The sequence below is a fragment of the Thalassophryne amazonica genome, chromosome 1, assembly GCF_902500255.1.
Source record: "Thalassophryne amazonica chromosome 1, fThaAma1.1, whole genome shotgun sequence".
NCBI classification, from domain to species: domain Eukaryota; kingdom Metazoa; phylum Chordata; class Actinopteri; order Batrachoidiformes; family Batrachoididae; genus Thalassophryne; species Thalassophryne amazonica.
The window spans coordinates 26,100,040-26,122,828 of record NC_047103.1 but is presented as its reverse complement, the minus strand read 5'-3'; the positions used below and the strand labels follow the sequence as shown (position 1 = coordinate 26,122,828).

Here is a 22,789-nt window from a genome sequence, read left to right as displayed (position 1 = left end):
TTAGAATAATCTGGTGAACACAATTTTAATTTAATTTTAATTTAACTTATATTTAGCATTTGCACTTGTAGGAAATAACACAAATGCAAAACCACTTTCATGTCATTTTTAATAATTACTCGTAAATAACAGTAGAATACGAGGTCTGTCAATAAAGTATAGGTCCTTTTATTTTTTTCAAAAACTATATGGATTTCATTCATATGTTTTTACATCAGACATGCTTGAACCCTCGTGCGCATGCGTGAGTTTTTCCACGCCTGTCGGTGACGTCATTCGCCTGTGAGCACTCCTTGTGGGAGGAGTCGTCCAGCCCCTCGTCGGAATTCCTTTGTCTGAGAAGTTGCTGAGAGACTGGCGCTTTGTTTGATCAAAATTTTTTCTAAACCTGTGAGACACATCGAAGTGGACACGGTTCGAAAAATTAAGCTGGTTTTCGGTGAAAATTTTAACGGCTGATGAGAGATTTTGAGGTGACACTGTCGCTTTAAGGACTTCCCACGGAGCGAGACGTCGTGCAGCGCTCCCAGGCGCCGTCGTCAGCCTGCTTCAAGCTGAAAACCTCCACATTTCAGGCTCTATTGATCCAGGACGTCGTGAGAGAACAGAGAAGTTTCAAAAGAAGTCGGTTTCAGCATTTTATCCGGATATTCCACTGTTAAAGGAGATTTTATTTAATGAAAGACATGCGGACGGGTCCGCACGTCGGGACGCAGCCGGCGCGGTGCGGCGGCACAGGAAAAACACCTCCGTGTTGATAACCATTTGTAAAATCCAGGCGGCTTTTGATGGCTTTCAGTGGAGTGAGTATATGAGAAATTGTTTAACAGCTGGACATGTTCCAACCTGTCCTTAAGGCTTCCAACAGAGGTGTTTTTCCTGTGCCGCCGCACCGCGCCGGCTGCGTCCCGACCCGTCCGCACGTCTTTCATTAAATAAAGTCTCCTTTAACAGTGGAATATCCGATAAAATGCTGAAACCGACTTCTTCTGAAACTTCTCTGTTCTCTCACGACGTCCTGGATCAATACAGCCTGAAATGTGGAGGTTTCAGCATGAAACAGGCTGACGACGGCGCCTGGGAGCGCTGCACGACGTCTCGCACCGTGGGAAGTCCTTAAAGTGACAGTATCACCTCAAAATCTCTCATCAGCCGTTAAAATTTTCACCAAAAACCAGCTTAATTTTTCGACCCGTGTCCACTTCGATGTGCCTCACAGGTTTAGAAAAAATTTTGATCAAACAAAGCGCCAGTCTCTCAGCAACTTCTCAGACAAAGGAATTCCGACGAGGGGCTGGACGACTCCTCCCACAAGGAGTGCTCACAGGCGAATGACGTCACCGACAGGCATGGAAAAACTCACGCATGCGCACGAGGGTTCAAGCATGTCTGACGTAAAAACATATGAATGAAATCCATATAGTTTTTGAAAAAAATAAAAAGGACCTATACTTTATGACAGACCTCGTATTCCTTCAGTGCTTTCAGTACTTTGTTGAATTAAACACTGGCAACAATTTTATTCAATCAGTTGGATTTTGGCAACAGGCCTGGCACATGCTGTGCAATTTGTGTGGTGGAGTGTGTGTGTGTGTGTGGTGTGTGGGGGGGGGGGTGCTTGGGAAAGCTACAGGGTGACGCCAAAAACAGAACCCATAAAAATTTTAATAAATCCTACAAATGTTCTTTCAAGTCATGTTTGTTCCAAAATATGCTCCAAATGGTATGACTGGTTGGCAAAATAGGCCTCCAGGCCTGTGATGTCATGGAAGAACATGACTGTTATGCAAAGCAACCAAGATAACTAAAACCTTGGGGAGTGCTTGTGCACAGATGGAGTTTAAGTCCACCAAATTCCTTGAAATTTGCTGGACCTTTGCAGGATTTATTATAATTTTATTTTTTTTTTTTTGGGGGGGGGGGGGTCACCTTGTACATATTATTCTCGTGTGAGAATGCCCTATGTTATTCCTGGTGTGCAGTGAGCAGCTTGCATAGTGTGTGTGTATAAATAGTTTATATACTGCACAACCCTCACCGATACATAGTATATGCAAGCAACTGAGCAGCAACGGCAGAGCAGAAAAACCTTTTTCTCTCATTCCATTCTCATGCATTTTTGTCAGTTATTTCAAATGCTGCTCTTTACTCTGTTGTCTGTACTCACTGACATTCAACCTTTTCTTAAAGGAACAATTGCATTCAAATCATTGGAACCGTCACAGTTCTCCTGAGCGTGTTTCTACTCTGTGGAGAGAACTGACATGCTCTTAAAGAGAGCACTCAACATGCGTGTTTTGAGACACCGAACCACAGCAGGATGAACTATTGTAACTCTGGTATCTTTAGTAGAAAGGAGGAAAATGTCTGCTCATATAGACGTTTGTCTGTGGTCCATCAGACTGTAGAGCAAGGTTCATTAATACGGTTTGATGGACTTATTGGGAAACCAAAGCCATCTGGGTTACATCCAAGCAGCACTTTCCATAACTGTGTTATTATTACGGATGGATATCGTTAAGATTTCAATGGTACGACTACTCTTAGCGGTACCGCTCATCAGTTCGGCACTTTAACGGTATTCTTATCTGTACTTCTTGGAGAATAAAAGATTCAAACTAAGAATAAAATTAACAAGGCTTTATTTTTTTATAAACCATTTAACAATGTCAAGTGCAACCACACTTCTGAGAATTTAATTCTCTCTGCCACTGTCGTGTGTGTGTGTGTGTGTGTGTGTGTGTGTGTGTGTGTGTGTGTGTGTGTGTGTGATACCAGAGAAAGAGAATGGCAGATCATTTAGTTTCTTTTCATTTTATGTTTGAAAGGAAAAAAAAAAAGAAAATTAAGTGATTAGCCATTATGTCTCTCTTAAATGCTCAATTAAATGTGTGTGTGCATGGACACACACGCGCGCGCACACACACACACACACACACAAGCTGCCAGTGTGAGACAGAGTCTGAGTGACAGAGACAAGACATGACGTGTCACAAGAAGACCTGCCTTCAGCCCTGCACACAAGGCTCCAAAGGAGAATCAAGTCAAGTCTGAGAGCATGTGTTGGTGCTGCGCTAACACCACGGAACTGCCACGACGGTCCTGGATGGCAACCACCCAGGCAGACAACTAGTCCATTCCCACATCTGTCATATACCATCTATGTGCAGCAGGTAGGTGAGACATAGGCGTGCCCTTTGGCTTCTCCAGCAACTGGGGTGTTCAACACTCATGCAAAAAGAAATGAGGCACATGGCCAAAATGTCAGAACTGATGTTCACTCACAATGCAAGTGACACTCCTCATCCCAGTGTATCTCAAACCGCTCGTTTGATACGTCATTCCAGTGGTACTCAAGTATCCTTTGAAGACACTTAGTACCAAAGACATCCTGTTACCACCTTAGTTCACTGGTTAGATTCAAGCTACATGTTGCACAGGAGTATTTGATGCATCTGTCAAAAAAAAACATATATGCATTCTGAGAAACGGTTTCTCGAAACGCAAAAGATGGAGAACCACGCCCTACTTTTTCTTTGTCAGGCTCAAAACATATCAATCACCCCCGTAAGTTACATTGCTTTTACAGTCAGTCACATTTACTTTTGAAACATGGTACTATTGTGCGATGCAATAAGAGGCAAAATGCAAACTGTGTTAGCACACAGAAGCTAACAGGTTAATTAATGTTAGTGTTGCATGCTTGTTCCAGTACAGAAGCTTCCCAGTTCAAGACTACCTGTGCCCATTCTCCATCTACTTTGGATTTGCATCAGCAAGGGCATCTGGCATTAAACATGCAGATCCATGTTGGATTTGCTGTGGCAACCCCAAGAAGAAACTGAAAGAATTTAGTAGTTAACCTCACCTTTGCCTGTCTTCCTTATTGTTGTTCTGGCTGCCCCACAAAGTGCAAATGATTGTCAGCTTATTCCACGCATGGTCTGATAGATTTTTCGCTTGTTAGCATTAGCAGTGGTACTAGCTGGAAATTCCATGTTTAACAAAAACAAACAAAAAAAAAAACAGCCACAGTGAACCACTGAAGTGAACATACCCCCAAAAAATAAATAAATAAATAAAAATCCACAGTTTGGATCATGTTTCTGTTAGTTGAACTGAATAAAATCTTATTTTCTCTACATCTGCTCTGTTTGTGGAGTATTTAAATTCAGGGGCAGTGGATGTGCTCTGATAAAGAAAATATTCTTCGGTCACAAATCACTCCTGCCACCTTTCTCCACCCACTCCACCCTGCCTGCACTCTCTTCTTCAGCTCTCTACCACACTCTCCATTGCTTTGGACAACTGAGTATTTAAACTCATCTACTTTCACCACCTCTACCCCTTGTAACCATACTATTCCACTGGGCTCCCTCCCATTCACACACACTGTACTCAGTCTGTCTCCTACTGACTTTCATTCCCCTTCTCTCCAGAGCATATCTCTACCTCTCCAGACTAGACTCAACCTGCTCTCTACTGTCACTACAGATCACAATGTCATCTGGAAACATCATAGTCCATGGAGACTCCTGTCTGATCTCATCTGTCAACCTGCACATCACCATTGCAAACAAGAAGAGACTCAGAGCTGATCCTTGGTGTAATCCCACCTCCACCTTGAATGAGTCTGTCATTCCTACTGTGCATCTCACCGCTGTCACACTATCCTTGTACATGTCCTGTACTACCATCATATACTTCTTTGCCACTCAAGACGTCTTCAATCAATACCACAACTCTTCTCTTGGCACCCTGCCATAAGCTTTCTCTAAATCAACAAACACACAATGCAGCTCCTTCTGGCCTTCTCTATACTTCTCCATCAGTACTCTCAGAGCAAATATTGCACCTGTAGTGCTGTTTCTCGGCATGAAACCATATTGCTGCTGACAGATCTTTACCTGTTTTCTAAGCCTAGCTTCTACTACTCTTTCCCATAACTTCATGCTGTGGCGCTATGTCAATTTTATGCCTCTGTAGTTACTGCAGCTCTGCACATCACCTTTGTTTTTAAAAATAGGAACCAGCACACTTCATCTCCACTCCTCAGGCATCCTCTCACTTTCCAAGATTTTATTAAACAACCTGGTTAGAAACTCCACTGCTATCTCTCCAAGATATTCCATGCCTCTACTGGACTGTTCACCTGGACCAACTGCCTTTCCACCTCTCATCCTCCTCATAGCTGCCCTCACTTCATCCTTACTAAACTCTTGCACTTCCTGATTTACTCTCTCCGCATCATCCAGCCTTTTTTCTCTCTCTGATATTCTTCATTCATCAGCTTCTCAATATATTCCCTCCACCTTCTCAACACACTCTCCCCGCTTGTCAGCACATTCCCATCTGCATGTTTTATCACTCTAACCTGTTGCACATCCTTTCCAGCTCTGTCCTGTTGTCTGGCCAATAGGTACAAGGTGTTTTTTCCTTCTTTACAATTCAACTTCTTGTACAGTTCGCCTTTTCCGTAGCTTTTTCCTGTCTAGTCTGGAGTATGAAGCAGAATATACCTCTTTCAGATCAGTATACAGAGCAGCTTTCAGTTATCACACATGATGCAGTATATTTTGACATATACATGTATGGTACTTCAAAATATAAGTCACACGCCCCCCCCCCCCCCCCCAAAAAAAAAAAAAACATGGCTTGTAGCCTGGAAAATAGAGTACTAAGACCAATAAACAATAAAAGCCCAAATAAACATTACAAACTCTGTCCATGTCAATCAAATATTTTTAATCTATTCTTGGACTTTGATGAGCAAGTTTAAAATTATATTATTTATGCCTCAAATTGTAAGGTGTAAGCAGTCTGATTATTGCTCATATGTGGTTTTACCAATATTGTAAAAACTCCAACATTCCATTGAGAATGATCACATTTAATTTCCTTTTCTTTGCACCACATCAAACACAAATGTCCATCACTTTTTCCACAGATGACAGCTGTACTGAATGTGAAACATGACGGGTCAGCAAGGACAGACGAGCTTTCTTACCAGCTGCTGACCTCGGGGCCCCCAGCCCGCGTACTGCAGCTGAGCGTTTCGTACTTCTGGAGGATTCAGGTTCCAAGTCTCCCTAGAGTTTCACAAAGAAAGTGATGCAGTCACATAAAAGTGCACACACATACGCACAAGCATCATCTCGTAACAGCGCTGCGACAGAGGCGAACAAGTCTGAGAACAAAGCTTTAAGTGTATCCGTAAATACCGACGCTCTATCACAATGCCACCTCGGCTTATTGGGACAAGTGTTGTGCAACGCGGGCCTGCAGATTAGAGCTGCCACTGCCTCTATGTCTTTGTCTGGTGTTAAGAATGAATGAGGTCATCAGCTCAGGTGATTTTTCCTACTTGACCACATGGTGGCAGCATGCAAACAGACTTCAGGAGGACATCTAGGGCGAGGCTAAATAACTGAGGTCTGTACTCAGAGCTTAAATGAGCAGAGTACAGCTGTGGTTCTGATCCGTACTGATAAAGTGAAAGCAGCACATCATGGAAAATGTAAAGTACATCAGACAAGGTCAACTGCAGAGAAAAATTAAGATTTATTTCATTTTTTATGATTTATTACCAGAGGCCAAATATGGCCATCGGCTATTGCAAAGACTTTGCGTCCGTCTGTCTGTGCTCAGCATACGTCCAGTCCTACTACTGCCAGGGTCTTTAGATTCACAGGGAGCATTCTTGGGACACAGACCTTGAAGCCCTTGAAAGATGGGCAAATTTGACTTATTCTAAGGGGTTAAAAGGTCACATTCTTTCTACACACTCAGCATAAATCCAATCCTATTACTGTCAGGATCGCCAAGTTCACAGGGAGCATTCTTGGAATACAGACCTTGAAGAAGTTAAATGATTGGTAACTTTGACCTATTCTAAGGGATCAAAAGGTCACATTCTTTCTACACTCTCTTTTCATTGATTACATGCTCATATGACCAAGGGTATTTTAGCATTGCTTATTTTTTTTTACTGTTGCTGACATTGAAAAAAGCTTCCTGCTTAAGCCAAATGGAAATATGTTGTTATTACTGCAAACATTTTACAATGAAATATAATCTCTCAACCCAGGGGCGTAGGTTTGCATATGGACCATAGGGACAAGTCACAACCAATATTTGGGATTGCAAAATAGTCCCTACCAATATTTAGCATTTTGTGTTTATATAACAAAATCATTCACTATTTTTTTGCGAACTCGATACTATAATTTTAGTCGTCACGTTTTGTGTTTTCGACGTGCCAGAAAGACAGGGTTACCCATGTTGCAATTTCATTGGCTCACGTTCTTCTCACATGGACGTAAACAAAGCGCATCTCGTGGCAGGCAGTGCTTAATTTGTAAAGTGGGAGGTCCCGGAGCGCAGAGGATGGGTGGCTTCGGTGCAGTGTTGCCAGATGTACGATAATTATCGTATTTGTACGATAGTTTTGCCATCTGTACGATGTACGATCTATAATGGGAAAAAACCCAATATGTACGATAATTTCAGTTGGTTGCCCAAACACTCATCTCTCTCTGACACCCAAGAATCATTTGCAGGCGTTGCACTCAGGCGGCATCAAAGACACACCACACACAGGGCTGCTGCTGGCTTGGGCTGCCGGGACAGTCATTTGAAAGCCCGCCCCCTCCCCATACAAAGTATGAGTTCCCATCCAATCTCTACAGGACAGGACAGGAAGATTCCCCAACCAACATCTTTTTTTTTTTTCGAAACTGTATTTCAACAAATGCAATAACAAAGGAACAAAACACAAGAGCAAAGAGATATACAAGAAAATAAAAAAAAGTTCAAGTTCCTTATGGAGGTGTCAACATTTTTTCTGTGTTCAACAAAATCTGCACAAGTGGCCATGGCATCGGATGACGACAGCGACCTCGAGGTGAATTCGACTCTTTCTAGTCTGGTAATTAACACATGTTTGTGTTACTTCACAGTCTGGTAGTGCATTTGCTTGTGCATTTGCGTTCTTTTTGTGCCATAGTTTCCCCATTAATATAATTACTGTTTAAAAATGTGACATAAAATTCTTTGTAAATTAAAAAAAAACAAACGCTAAAATAGCTACGTTGTATGCGTTTTGTTTGTGTACGATAATTTCTCCCAAAATACGATAATTTTGAGGTTTTGGTACGATAGTTTCATATTTCATATCTGGCAACACTGCTCCGGTGCAGAAAAACAAGAAGGGCGGGGGGGAGGGGTTGCGAACAATGCTGTGCGCCACACTTAAAATAAACTGCACACCCCACACAAACACGCACACACACCTTCACAAATGACACTAACATCCTGCCTTTCCTTAAAAAATACATTTATGTTTGCTGTCTGTCTATGTACTTTTCTGTCACTTTTGCGCTCTTTTTCATACTTTTCCCTCGTTCAAAAGTCACCGAACGCACTTTACTGTAATATATGCAACATATAGCATACTGTTGTAAAGCACGGGTTCTTGGCTTGCTGTCAGTGTTGAAATTTTTCAGAGTGAGGGCTTACATGAGAACTTACGGTAATGAGAATCAGCGGCGCACTAGTGTGAAACTTCCGTGTTTTTCCTCTGCGTTATGACATCACAGGCTTACGTTTACCGTAATACACCATATATATCATTGGAAATCCCTTTTTTTTTTTTTTGGCAAATTAGGTTGCCAGATATCTACAACTGCATTATTGATGAAGAGAATAGATTATACATCTTGTTTGCAAAAACTTTTTTTTTTTGTTAGCTCCACAAGTATTTTTTTTTGTTGTTGTCTTGTTCTCTCAGGTGTAGGCCTATAGAATAGATTTATGATTTTGGCTGCAATTTTGTTATTTAAGCTATTTGTTTGTTTGCCTACACACTTAATATTGTAAATAAAGTGTTAAATTATTCAGCATTATGTCGTCATATGTTATGTATTATGCTGTACTTGTGCGTCTAATGGTATGAGTGGGTTAGGGGGTGATGGTGGTGAGCAGGGGGGGCCGGGTGGGGGGGGGGGGGGTGGTATTGTCCCTACCAAAGCTGAGACCAAACCTACGCCCTTGTCTCAACCACACAGGACACGATTACAGCTCTGAAACCTGTATCCCAAGCAGCAGCACCTACAGGTACGAGACATTTCCTGCCCAGTGTTCATACTGAGCGTGTGCTGCTCCAACGCCCTGAACAGCTCAAACACAACGAAATAATATAAACCATAGTTTAACAATCTACTTAATTATCAGAGGTGCAATGAATGGATGCTCATAACATATGAACAAATATTTTTGGAGTCAGTTGCTTACCAGACTTCAAAGTATGCAGCAGTAAAGTAAACTAAATTCTATCGGAAAACAAAATAAAAGTGCAACTTAATTAGTGCAAAGCAACCCATGTTGTCTACTTACGGAGTCTCCAGACTGCAGATGATGTAGAAGGCAGTGTAAGAATACTGGTACATCTGAAAGAAGAAGGCAGCAGGAAAACACTCACATGAGTTATTAAAAAAACAGGCTTGATTTCACCATAATTTATCTGAAACAATAGGTATGCTTTGTTAGATATGCTAATACACCTCTCTGTTTAAAAAAAAAAGAGTAAAATACAATGATAACCATGTACATTTCCTGACAACAATGAGCGCTGATAGGAAAATTATTTTGAGGCAGTACAACAGAAATATCTATCACCCACAGTGGGTTATGGCATACAGTAGTAGCTTTTGAGATTTTAACACAGAATTGTATAACTTGGGTCTGTGGTACAAAATACAGATAGGATGTGATTTGACCATGATGAAGAACATGCCAAATTTGAATACAATGAAAGTTTAAATTTTAAACATGTTCTGCTTGCCATAGCTACAAACATCAACCAGATGTTTTGCGTTTAGGACCCCTTCACACGTAACACGACTGAAGCCGACTAGTGCATGAAGGAGGAATTGCATACCAGTCGTGACAAATCGGAGCTGCCTCTAATGTCTCGTACACCTGTCGCTACAATATTCGCACACACACTGTTTTTCGCACCGAAAAACAGAGTGTGCCCTGTGAGAGCTCATTCGGTCCCTCTCGCGGCAGGTGTCGGCCAAATTTCAGGTGACACACACAAACATCCAACACCGCTCGCTGGACACTTAGAAAATGTGTGGTCATTCGCGCTGTTAGCACAAAAATAGTGAGAACGCGACCACATTCAAGCTGGCTGTGGAATTTGAGTGCCTCCACGACTGTGGAGTTGCCAAGCAACACACATGGTGTGCCAGAGTGTCGGCTCCCCCCTCAACACATGTGCCGTGCGTGGGTATCGCGCGTGTGTGGCGCTCCCCCTGCTCCCCACCACAACACGTGTGTGCATGTGTTTCGCGTGACCCCCAACATGCTGATATTTTTGTACAGATGTGGAGTGGCCAGCCTGAGCACACACAGCACAGCGAGTCGCCTTTCAGCTGATCGCTGGCCAGAGACTCACTGACAGCTGGAAATGACGGCTCAGTGCACATGACGTGTAACATTAAAAACACAGAGACCACAGCCAGTGCACCGCAGCACTATAAGCCAGCAGTGCGACAAATACGCCACTTTCAGTCACGTATCACCTACAATACGCTGTAACAAACACCATTTTGTCAGTTATTACAGCGAAAATTTAAAACTTCCTCTTCAACTACATCATCTAATTTCTCTTTTAAAAAAAACAAAACAAAACATTTATCTCCATGTTGAGTTTAGGCATTTTACACTCCTGTTATAGGACAGTGATGGTATAGTGCAGTGGTTAAGATGCCGTATAGTAATCAGAGCTTTTGTAAATTGCAGGTTCGAATCCTGCATCAGATTTATTTTTTTTTCTTTTTCTCCACATCAGCGATGAGATGTGGTGCAGCACATTCCACCTGCTCACACTGTGTTCGTACACGTGCAAGAGCATGCGCGAAACTGTCGCCAGTGTGTTGTGCACGCCTGTGCGACTGTGCATCCCTCAAGACAGCAGGTGGTATGTTTTGTGGTTCCCCATTTTGTGTTTGGCTCGTAGATTTTCTTCCGGTTTCTGCATCTTTTGAAGGGGCCCTTAACAATGTCTTTTTTGTTTGGGGGTGGGGAGCAGTTTTATATTATGTAAACAGGAAAATGTACTGTGTTTTCTAGAGTATAGGTCACAGGTTTTTCACTAGTTTGGGAGGCCCTGTGAGTTATACTCCGGTACAACTTATATACAGAAAAATCAAGTGTTTGTTATTCGTAATAATAATTATAATGACTATTCATAAAGGATGTTTCCAGGAATCAAAGCACTAAACAAAACAAAATCTAATAATAAAAGAATGACTGCCAATAATACAAAGTACCCTACAACAATGCACAAAAATCACAAATTAAAGACCTGATAATACAAGTCTTTAATTTGTGACTTATACACCAGTGCAATTTATATACGGGATTTTCCTGTTTAACAGGTGCAACTTATACTTTGGTGTGACTTATACACTGGAAAGTACGGTACAAGACATTGCAGAGACAAATGATCCAGTAGCATAAAAATAAGGCAGCAATAATCAGCCCCGGAGCTTCTTGTACAGAAGACTATGCTTGGGGTAGCACGTTAAAAAGAAGTAGTCTATTTTCTCTCTGACAACATATACGAGGGCTGTCCGTAAAGTATAGGTCCTTTTTATTTTTTTCAAAAACTATATGGATTTCATTCATATGTTTTTACGTCAGACATGCTTGCACCCTCGTGCGCATGCGTGAGTTTTAAGCTTAAGCTGGTTTTCAGTGAAACTTTTAACAGCTGATGAGAGATTTTGAGGTGATTCTGTCGCTTTAAGGACTTTTCACGGTGTGAGACGTCGCGCTGCGCTCTCAGGCAGCGTCATCAGCCTGTTTCAAGCTTAAAACCTCCACATTTCAGGCTCTATTGATCCAGGACGTCGTGAGAGAACAGAGAAGTTTCAGAAGAAGTCGGTTTCAGCATTTTATCCGGATATTCCACTGTTAAAGGAGATTTTTTTAATGAAAGACGTGCGGACGGGTCCGCGCGTCGGGACGCAGCCGACGCGGCGCGGCGGCACAGGAAAAACACCTCCGTGTTGATAACCATTTGTAAAATCCAGGCGGCTTTGATGGCTTTCAGTGGAGTGAGTATATGAGAAATTGTTTATCAGCTGGAGATGTTCCAACTTGTCCTCAAGGCTTCCAACAGAGGTGTTTTTCCTGTGGCGGAGCGTCGCGGCGGCTGCGAGCCGACGCTGCAATCCGCCTGCACGTTCTCTGCAATCCACCTGCACGTTCTGCACTGTTCTCTCACGACGTCCTGGATCAATAAAGCCTGAAATGTGGAGGTTTTAAGCTTGAAACAGGCTGATGACGCCGCCTGAGAGCGCTGCGCGACGTCTCGCACCGTGAAAAGTCCTTAAAGCGACAGAATCACCTCAAAATCTCTCATCAGCTGTTAAATTTTCACTGAAGACCAACTTAATTTTTCGAACCGTGTCCACTTCGATGTGCCTCACAGGTTTAGAAAAAATTTTGATCAAACAAAGCGCCAGTCTCTCAGCAACTTCTCAGACGAAGGAATTCCCGACAAGGGGCTGGACGACTCCTCCCACAAGGAGTGCTCACAGGCGAATGACGTCACCGACAGGCGTGGAAAAACTCACGCATGCGCACGAGGGTTCAAGCATGTCTGACGTAAAAACATATGAATGAAATCCATATAGTTTAGAAAAAATAAAAAGGACCTATACTTTACGGACAGCCCTCGTAAAACTATCTGCTTGACTCGTGCCTCATCCTTCGACACAGCAGATAGCATTTTTCTATGCTTGGGTTTAGCATTAGCTTTACCCTGTACGCCCGTAAATGACACAAAGGGCGTACCGAAGCTGCACATACTACGTTCAGTCACGACAAGGGTTTCGTTTCAAAATGTATTGAGTTGGATGTGAGCGTATGTTGTCCTGAATTAAAACAACACTGAAAAAAAAAGTTACAAGCTGTTGTTTCATCTAAGTCAGCAAATTAGTGTGCAACTTATTGACTCTGCAAAACTGCGATGTCTCACGTCAACACCTCCCGTCTGCTGCTGCCAACAAAACAGAGATTTTGTTGTAACAACCAGTACAACAGTTTTTAACCCGACAATACATGAATGCATGCAGTATTGAGACTGACCCTATCATGGCTTAGAAGACCCCGTTCAGACTGGGGTTGGCAATCGGATTGGCAACTGATTCAATACAGTTTGCTTTTTAGCTGGAGTGAATTGTTTTTCAAATCTGGCTCATCCTACACATGTGTCCCAACTCAATCAAGCTCAAGCCAAATTCAACTTGTGTGTGTGTATTTATCTTGAATGTGTGTGTGTGTGTGTATATCTGGATCTCAGAGCGCACATCAGCAAAATTTCTTGGTGAGAAGGCGCCGCAGAGAAAGAAGGTCATTTGCTTTACTGTGCATTGTCACGATGGAGAGGACGCTGTGGCACGCGGCTTCAGTGACAAAGTTCACATCATGATTCCCTAGCTAGCCAGATTCTAGCCACATTGCGTTCAGACCTCGGCAAATCTCTCTTAAATCAGACTCAATCCACCTCAAAGAGGTTGACAGAAAACAATCTGACTTGAATTCGATTGCACCATTCAGATTCAGAAAAACCTATCATGTTATCCAAGCCAGACTGCCAACCCTAGTCTGAACCAGATCTAACATCTTAAATAAGTATCAACTGCAACACTCCTTCCATTTAGCACAATCGTGTAAGCAGGTGCATCATCGCTGAGAACTCCAGGAAGGGGACACCGATGTAACACCTGACAGTGCCACATAGATGAAGATAAGAATGCGGCACAGGTGCACCTGGGTGTTTTTGACTGTTGGCACCAAAAACAGTTCTGAAACCTGACCTGGGCCCGGTTTCATAAAGCAGTCTAATCTTTTAGTCTACTAAACTTAGTTGACTACAGTTAGCCACTCAACATTATTCGTCAAATCACCGTTTCACATCGACGGCGTTAGCTGAAGATTTTCATGGGCATGCGGCCTCGCGAGTACCGTGCCAAGAAACATCCCAATGTGCAACAGTTTTGTTTACGTCCAAGTTGGTCGTTGTCATGAACTATCCAGCCTTTGTTTGTTTACCAGCTTTATTAATATTTACAGACATGCAAACTGCAGAACGACGTGTTTAGCAGTCCTTCTTCTATATACTTACAACACTTCTGTCAAGAATTTTTGTGCACACAATGCTGCTGTGTGTAACAGCGATGCCCAGTGGCTATTGTGAGAACTGTCACAAACACATCACATTACAGTCATTTGCTACAACATTCGCTGTTTCGCAGTTGTGAATCTCGTGCCGTCTCACGGCCCGTGACTCACACAAGAGGTCAGTGTCAGCAGAGTTAAAGTTTCGGGCAAAATGTAAACACACCACGTGACGTATGGACAAGACAACATCGGGGATGGCAGAAGTCCATCACAGGTGCTACACCTCGTCTAGATAACCCTCTCAACTTGGGAGAACATGTCATCATAATCACTCATGAACTCGCCAAATCAATGCCATGCACATCCTCACTAGCCATTGTTTACATGGCTTTGACATGCCAGAACTCTGCTGGTGCCGCGGTGCATTCTGGGAAGTGCACGGGGATCATGGGAGTACCAAATGGACAAAAGCAGAGGAAGCTCTCCTTCTGGTGGAATACGAGTGACATAGGGGTGCTCTTGAGTGGTCCATCAAGTGGTGGTACATGATCACCACCATGTTTGAGGTAAGACATTAAAGTTTTGTCGACTGTAATAAGATTCATCTATACCAAGCTAAACATTTTATTCGAGTAACGCAAAACTTTAACCGACTAAGCGTTTTGTGCAACGACTAACATAAAAAAAAAAAAATTAGTCAACTAAGTGAGTTTATCTGACTAAACGAGATTGGACTGCTTCATGAAACCTGATCTTCCTTGTCAGACTTGGGTAAAAATGACAGGAAAACAACTTTCATTCTGCTCCTAATTGGGATGAAGCCTCTAAAAAGGCCCAGGTGGTCTTCTGGCTGCTTCTTGAGTGATGTGTTTCCAGTAGAACTCTACTTATAATCTGATTTTATGAACCCTCAGAAACCTGGGACCTTCTTGAGCATTCATTATTCACGCAGCATTCAGATGTTTCTGTAAAAATCCCTCCACTAATATCTCGTGCGTGCTCTAAATGTCATGTCTGTGAAAGATGGCGTGGGATGGTGCGCAGTGTGGCAATGCTCACTGGAGACGCTTGAGTTATAAAATGAATTGAAGATGATTTGCATCTCTGGTGTTAGTATGCAAAAACAGTTTGTTATGAACCTGCTCTGTTCCGTCAAAGCTTTTAAATGCGGGGAGACAGCGAGAGGCAGCGTGTCTGTCTGAAGGGTAAACCTGCACTACAGATGAGGTGCGCATTTGTTGAGAGTGTGAGTGAGTGTTGCAGCAGTGACTACACAGGAATGTCACCTATCAAGGTGATGGAGCTGTGCACGGAATAATAAATGCAAAACACGTGCAGGCAGGGAAAAAAAAGGGACACACTGCGTCTCCAGTGTGTCAAATTTTCTATTCATCTCATGAAATAAAACAAGGTTATATCTCTGCCAGCACAAACGCACCAACTCACAACACTGAATCAGATCCCGAATGAAGGCAAGCACACAAAAAGCTCCCACACAGATCCGCCTGTAACAGGAGTTTATACGTTTAGGATGCAACGCGCCGGCACACGGATGCAATCTGGGGACGCTTGATTTCGGTTTGTGCAGAAATGATCAAGTCACTGTTCCCGTGCGCCTGTGCAGCACTGTGGGGTTTGCTCATGTTTTCACCTCCTTCGCTACAGTTCTGCGCGGCTGTGCTGGCCCCCGCCGCTGTAGCAGACAGGCAACAGCGCGCAACAGGCCGCCGCTCCCTGCTGTGATTGCTTTCCTCCCCCACCCCATTTTTTTTCCTTCTGGCTTTGCAGCATGAGGCGCCGCTGACGCTCCGCTCTCCCCCACCCGGTGGAGCCGGCTGACATATTTGGCTGTCACTTTGCTAATTCAAAAACAAGCAAACAAATGAGAAGCTCACCGGTGCGACATTGTAGGCCAGCAGGACATGCTTCATGTCAGGAGACACCTCATACTTGCTTGCTTTGTACATTTCCTGAGAAGTAGATGGGAGGAGAGAAAAAAGAGACAAAGATGAGACCTTTAACCATGCGTTATATTTTTTCATTAGGCCGGTCCTTAAATGACTGAGTTTGACGGATTGCTCGGCCGCTGAAGTGAATGGGAGAGGCATTAATCTTTACGCTGGCACACACCGATTTGATGGGGACATAATGTTGTGTGATCGTCACCCAAGCTGCAGCGGCGCTCGCGCTACATTTCTATCTCGACATTCTCCGCATAACCAGGCCTCAAGTGTTACGCATGCAGCTCGCATTTCATAGTAATAATGGAGCGATTGATTGAGCTCTGCAATATAAAAAGAAAAAAAAAAAGAAAGTGCTTTGGCTGCTTTTATTTGCTGACACTGGAAGAAAAGTTTAAGTTTAATTCACCAATGCTGCCACAGAGACAAGTAAGAAAGAGAGAAGACGATGAAAGACTTACAAACTTCTTGTTGTGCACCAGAACCGTTTTCTCGTCTGTGCCCATGTTGTACTTGACGACATCGCCGTCTCGATTACGATACAATAACTCATTACCTGTAAGGGATTAAATTAAGAGAGGAAAAGGAAACACTTTAACTGGAAGATTTACATACCAACTGGAGCAATTACCCATAATGCACGTCAGCTGACAAGTCCCACGGTAAATGCTCACATCTGAGCATATAACGCCACATGTCAGGAACCCTACATGGTATTTTTGGTGTCACATTCTTTGCAAAATACAAGTTTCCACAAGGTGTCTTAAAGAAAGTGTCAGAAACCATAGTAACAGCCAAAACCCACTGAGGCTGGAGAATAGATTTGGGCTGAAATGTCTCAGAATTTCAATTTGGTCCATTGGAGTATTTTTGCTGAAAACCCAAAATGCCTGTGTTCGCAAACCTCCAGTGTGTCCAGGGTCTTCCCCGGGGCCTCCTCCCAATGGGACATGCCCGGAACACCTCTCCAGCGAGGCGCCCAGGGGGCATCCGGAAAAGATGTCCGAGCCACCTCAACTGGCTCCTTTCGACGTGGAGGAGCAGTGGCTCGACTCCGAGCTCCTCCCGAGTGACCGAGCTCCTCACCCTGTCTCTAAGGGAGCGCCCAGCCACCCTGCGGAGGAAACTCATCTTGGCCGCTTGTACTCGCGATCTTGTTCTTTCGGTCATGAGCCAAATCTCATGACCATAGGTGAGGAGCTAAATCTCATGACCATAGTGTGAGATCGATAGACGGATCGGTGCAGCATCTGCAGTGATGCGGTCGCTGTATCGGACCGTCGTGGTGAAGACAGAGCTGAGTAGGGGGGCAAAGCTCTTGATTTACCGATCGATCTACGTTCCGATCCTCAACTGCAGTACTTCAGTTAAGTGAAATTCTCATGTTATTTCATTTGTATATTAGCATTGTCAGCACTTTTAGCAGGTATGCAGTGCGGTCTGATCTGATACAGAGATAGTCATTTAACTCTCTACACTTTGGATTTTATGTTCCTCGTTTGGAAGAAAACAGTAAATAAACAAATTCCATTTATATTTCCAAATGTTCCAGATGGAGTGGAGCAGGCTGCCACTCTCAGTGTCCTTCAGTCTATACACACACACACACACACACACACACACACACACACACACACACACACACACACACACACACACACACACACACACACACACACACACACACACACACACACAGAGTCAACATTATTTTGAAAAAGATCTATTTTTCAACATTTTGAATAGATTTTTAATCATTAAGGGTAAGAATTTTTTTCAACACGGCTAGTAGTGTAAGTCCATGCCACTTACTCGGCATTGCACGCCAAGAGTAAGGGGGCGCAGCGCCCCGTTACCTGATTTTGAAATAACCCTGCGCAGATGCAAAATAAAGAGAGATTTTAATTCAGTTTTTATTTCAAACAAAACATTTTTTTAATCTCGTCCTTTATCATCAACAATAATGCATTTTAATGTCATCTTTGAGATGATGATGAGGTGGTGTCAGTGTCTCATGATCATCTTGGCTTAACCATGAAATAATGGTTGTTAACGAATATATTTCATCTTGTCTCGTTTGACGAAATTAACACGATGTGGGAATAAGCTGGTCATAATTTTTAATGCCCAAACCAAATCCCAGTGGTGGGCACAGCTAACCGAAAACTTTGAAGCTTTGATAACCGATAATCCTCTAACTGGAGAGTTAACTTTTATTCTCAAGGTAGGTCATCCGGGCATTTCATACAAAAGACAATACAAATACATGTAATTTGGTCACTTTTCAAAGAGGTCAGACTCATCAATAAAGTCAATTTAATGTCTATATATATGTGTAAAACAGTTTTTGATTAAGAACAGCGTGCTTAATTTAATGTATTAGTAGTATAGACACTTTAAAAATTAGAGCACAAGTACAGTAGGGCTGAAACGATTAGTCAAGTAACTCGAATAATTCGATTAGAAAAAATGTTTGAGGCAAATTCTGTGCCTTGAAGCTTCGTTTAATGTTGTAGTACATATGCCAAGCCTGTGTGTGGCGCTGTAACATCCCCAGAAAAAGACAGATGCAGACTAGAGTCTTAAGCCGTGTAAGCGCCAATCAATTTAGGACAAAAGCTACCGCTTTCCAATGCGGCACACAGAGTAAAATAAAGCCTTTTAGGAAAAAGACGGTCCATGGTGATCACTTGAAATAGCTTACTGCGCATTTAAAGTGAAGCAGTGTGTTTGTCTCTTTTTAAAAACAGTGTTTCGTCCTCTCTACGTGGGGAGTGGCTATTCTCTCGGCGGCTGACTGCTGTCTGTCTCTGCTCAGTGTGAGGGGCTCTCAGCACTCCTCTCACACCAGGTGAGTCACAGCTCCATCCACGGCCACACTGACAAACAGTTTCTGAAAGATCCTCTCAGCAAATGTCCACTGTTTCTTCTGTATTTTGCTCAGAGTCACATTGAGTCTTTCGCTTTTTAATTTTTGCTTTTTTGGGCAACACACAACGCTTCACAAACACTTTAACTTAAATAAACAAAACTGACTGCGATGCCTGCATGTTCAACCTCCAGCTGAAATGCATCTGCTGAATCAAAGAGTAGAGGTGGCCGGATCAATCCTAATATCGATAATATCGATACCAATGCTGGGATTGATATTGAATGATCCTCGTGTCAAAAGATCGATACTCAAGCTTTTTTTTTCTCTCCCTCATGCACTGACTGCTGCGCACACAGATTCATCAAAGTCTACTCTCTGTCTGTAAGAGCAGAGCAGCGCTGCGCTGTGTCACGCAACACGGAGCAGCGCACCATCCCCCCTCTGGTCTTTTGTTGTTTCACAGTCACTTGGCTCAGCAGTGCCAGCCAATTTTGTTGTGGTGTGTTAATGTTGTTGTATTCTGGTTTGACAGCCCTCTACTTCAGGAGATTTTGTTTTAAGTTGTGTTGAGTGATTTTTTTAAACAAAAATGTTGATTGTGATAATAAAGTATTTTGTTGTCATGCACAATGTTTGGCGAAATTCTATCCTAGGTCTTTTTGGATCCTTTGGATCTATGAAAAAGTATCGGTATCGTTATTAGCGACATTGGGCCTGTATTTACTTGGTATTGGATCAATACCAAAATTCCCAGTATCGCCCACCTCTATCACAGAGAAAGGGATGAAAAAATAAAGTTAAAATGGTGACATTTTAGAAGTTGGGGAAAACAAAAAGCAGAAAGCCACATCCCATCGCCATTTCAGCAAAATGTCAAGACACTGGCCCCACTTTGGCTGAGATCCTACCACTGGGAAAGATCCAAAACTTGTAAAGATGTAAAAAAAAAAAAAATTACCCAGGACAACAGAAAGTGATACACTAAATTTGACAAGCTGTGTGATGGCACAGCGACACTATGCCATTGCTTAGGAAGAGCCCTGGATGGTTGATGTTGTTTAAAAATGCAAAAGTACTTTTTATCCGATTACTGATTCTCTATAAAATCTATCCGATTTTATACTGGTGCTTGCAGTGATCTTGTTAAAGTTGGGTATATAACTGATTGTGGTGTTAAAAAGCAGAGCAGAAATAGTTGGCTCCATGAGTGAAAATTTTACCTCACACCATGACTTTTGTTTGTTTGTAGGAGCTGAGGATAGTTCTAAATAAATAAATAAATAAATAAATAAATAAATAAATAGTAATAATAATAATAATAATAATAATAATAATAATAATCTGTGATCTTGTCCAGGTGGTTTCCATAGTAGAGAAGAATCTTGAATCTTTGACTGGACTGGGTTGCTTGATGCGAGGACATTTCGCTTCAAATCGCAGAAGCTTCCTCAGCTAAAATTCTTGCTCTGGTGGTCTGACTTCTGTCTTGACCCTTGTAGAGAAGAATAAACAGAAGCCACAAAAGCTGGAGTTTTAAACCTAACCAGACCCCTCCTACCGAGAGGGAGACTGCTATTGGCTAGTGACTAAACAACTGCTTTAATTAGCACCTCCTGTGCTCTAGTTAGCACCCTCCTAATGACAGGGTAGCTGTCCCTCTTAATGATGGGACTGACGCCTCTCCTGATGAGTCTCCCGATGACGTAAATGACTCATAACCATGAACAAAAGACTGAAACTCCTTTGACCTGAGTACCCCATTGTAAACAAGGGACAAAGCGTGTCTCAGACCCCCTCCCCGGTTAAGGGGAGGGGGTCAGCTGTTTCACATACAATGCCTCCTTCACCCCTCTCTCAAACCATTTCTTCTCTCTGGCTAAGATTTTAACTTCCTTGTCCTCAAGTGTGTGGTTAGTGTCTTTAAGATGGAGATGAACTGCAGACTGAGGTCCACTGGCGCCCTCTCTGAGGTGCTGGTATAGCCTTTTGTATAACGGCTGCTTAGTCTCACCTATGTAGTGTTTGTTACAGTTTTCCTGACATCTGATAGAATACACTACATTGCTCTGTTTGTAAATAGGGTTCCTGTCCTTAGGGTGAACTAATAATAATAATAAAATAAAAACTACTACTAATAATAATAAAAACTATTGCGAAATTAGGGCATTCCTTTCATTGGATTCTGTCTTCACCGACTGTTTTGTATGCACATGACATGTAAAAGTTTAGTCTGTGATCATAAATTGAACACCAAATTTTGAGGATACATTTCCAGGGGGAAAAATAAAATCAGATTTTATATTCAAGCTTGTAGTAGATCTTTTTTCAACAATGAGCATAATTAAAGTGTTACTCTATCTCATACCTATGATTTTTTACAATAGGTTTGCCTTCCACAATAGAAGGAGAAGGTATTTTGGCTTTGGTTCAGATGGAGCCACAGTGACAGTTGGGAAGCGGTGTTCTGCAGTGTCACTGTTCCAAATTAATTTTGAGAACTGCAACGGACTCCATGGTGCAAAAAGATTTTTGTGATTCAATACTCTGCTTAAAAATACAGCTGCAGGCAAGAACACCATCAGTGTACCAAGCAGCCTGTAAGCATTATGAAATGTCATTTTTATTTAGTTACACAGTGTGATGGTGTTATTATTACAGAACTGAGTGGGACATTTTATAATATGGTTTTAGGGGTTGGTTCATTTGAAGCAGTACTTTTATTAAGTACAAAATTAATCGCCAATTTTGAAGTGACTTCTGAAAGTGCAAAAACATTACGATGAATCTGTCATGAACTCGGAAAGAAGGTGAAATGCACAACGCCTATGATGGCACGGCACGGTACAGAATAAACTTTTGTGACTCACAAAAACAACGATATGAAACACAGAAAGGAAATCGAGGAAAACAGGCAAAGAATCTACAGAAAAAGAATGGCAAAGGGATCGGGCTCAGCAAAGACAAGCTCCCAACGGCAGAAGGGCGGCTCACAATCCGGCAAACAACTGGAAAACAACGGCAAACATTTATACAAGGCCCATGCTAAGCGATGCAGAACAGATGTGATTAACTATGCATGAGAGTCCAATGATGGGCAGAAAACTGACAGATTGGAGACAGTTGGCCGAAAAATGTCAAAAACATGAGCAGAATGAAGTTGGAGTCGTTTGAGACATAAGAAATGGGCATATTTGTGAGTTCTGAAATTCCAAATCTTTCACACTTGATAATAAAAGTATTTATGTTTGTGTTGGGTTTGGAGACGCATATTATTTGGTTATTTGGAAAGCTATGAAAGAGTGAATACCTGAGAAGTATTTGATTTTATGGACGTCAATCCTGCAGTACGTCAGTAATAATGTTTGACTCCACCCAAATCATTACTGACTATGGAAACGTCACACTGGACTTCAACCGTTTGACTCTGCATCTCTCTACTCTTCCTCCAAACTTTGGGACCTTGATTTCCAAATGAAATAAATGCAAGATTTACTTTTATCTGACTTTGGACCACTGACATATGGTCCAGTTATTTTTCTCCTAAGACCACATAAGACATTTCTGACATATCGACTCTGGTTCGGGAGTGGTTTGACAGATTTCGTAGAAATGGATGTGTGTGGTAGCTCTTGATGTACCGACTCCAGCCTCAGCCCACTACTACTTCTTAATTGGCTTTGGTTGACAGTCTTCTCAAGGCTGGAGTCATTCCAGTTACTTGCGTATCTTTTCATGTCACACATTTCCCTTCTAATCAACG

General features: G+C 42.4%; 1 protein-coding gene across 1 annotated transcript in view; it reads right to left on the bottom strand.

Annotated features, from left to right (window-relative positions):
• The window catches only part of LOC117507722 (dipeptidyl aminopeptidase-like protein 6), a 660,963-nt gene that overhangs the window by 145,774 nt on the left and 492,400 nt on the right, over positions 1–22,789 (bottom strand). Inside the window, exons 4-7 of the mRNA XM_034167551.1 lie at positions 16,619–16,713; positions 16,092–16,166; positions 9,394–9,446; positions 6,008–6,089 (exon numbers count right to left, since the gene is read on the bottom strand). Of these exons, the coding sequence (XP_034023442.1) occupies positions 6,008–6,089; positions 9,394–9,446; positions 16,092–16,166; positions 16,619–16,713 (305 nt within the window). The remainder of the gene's footprint in view (positions 1–6,007; positions 6,090–9,393; positions 9,447–16,091; positions 16,167–16,618; positions 16,714–22,789) is intronic.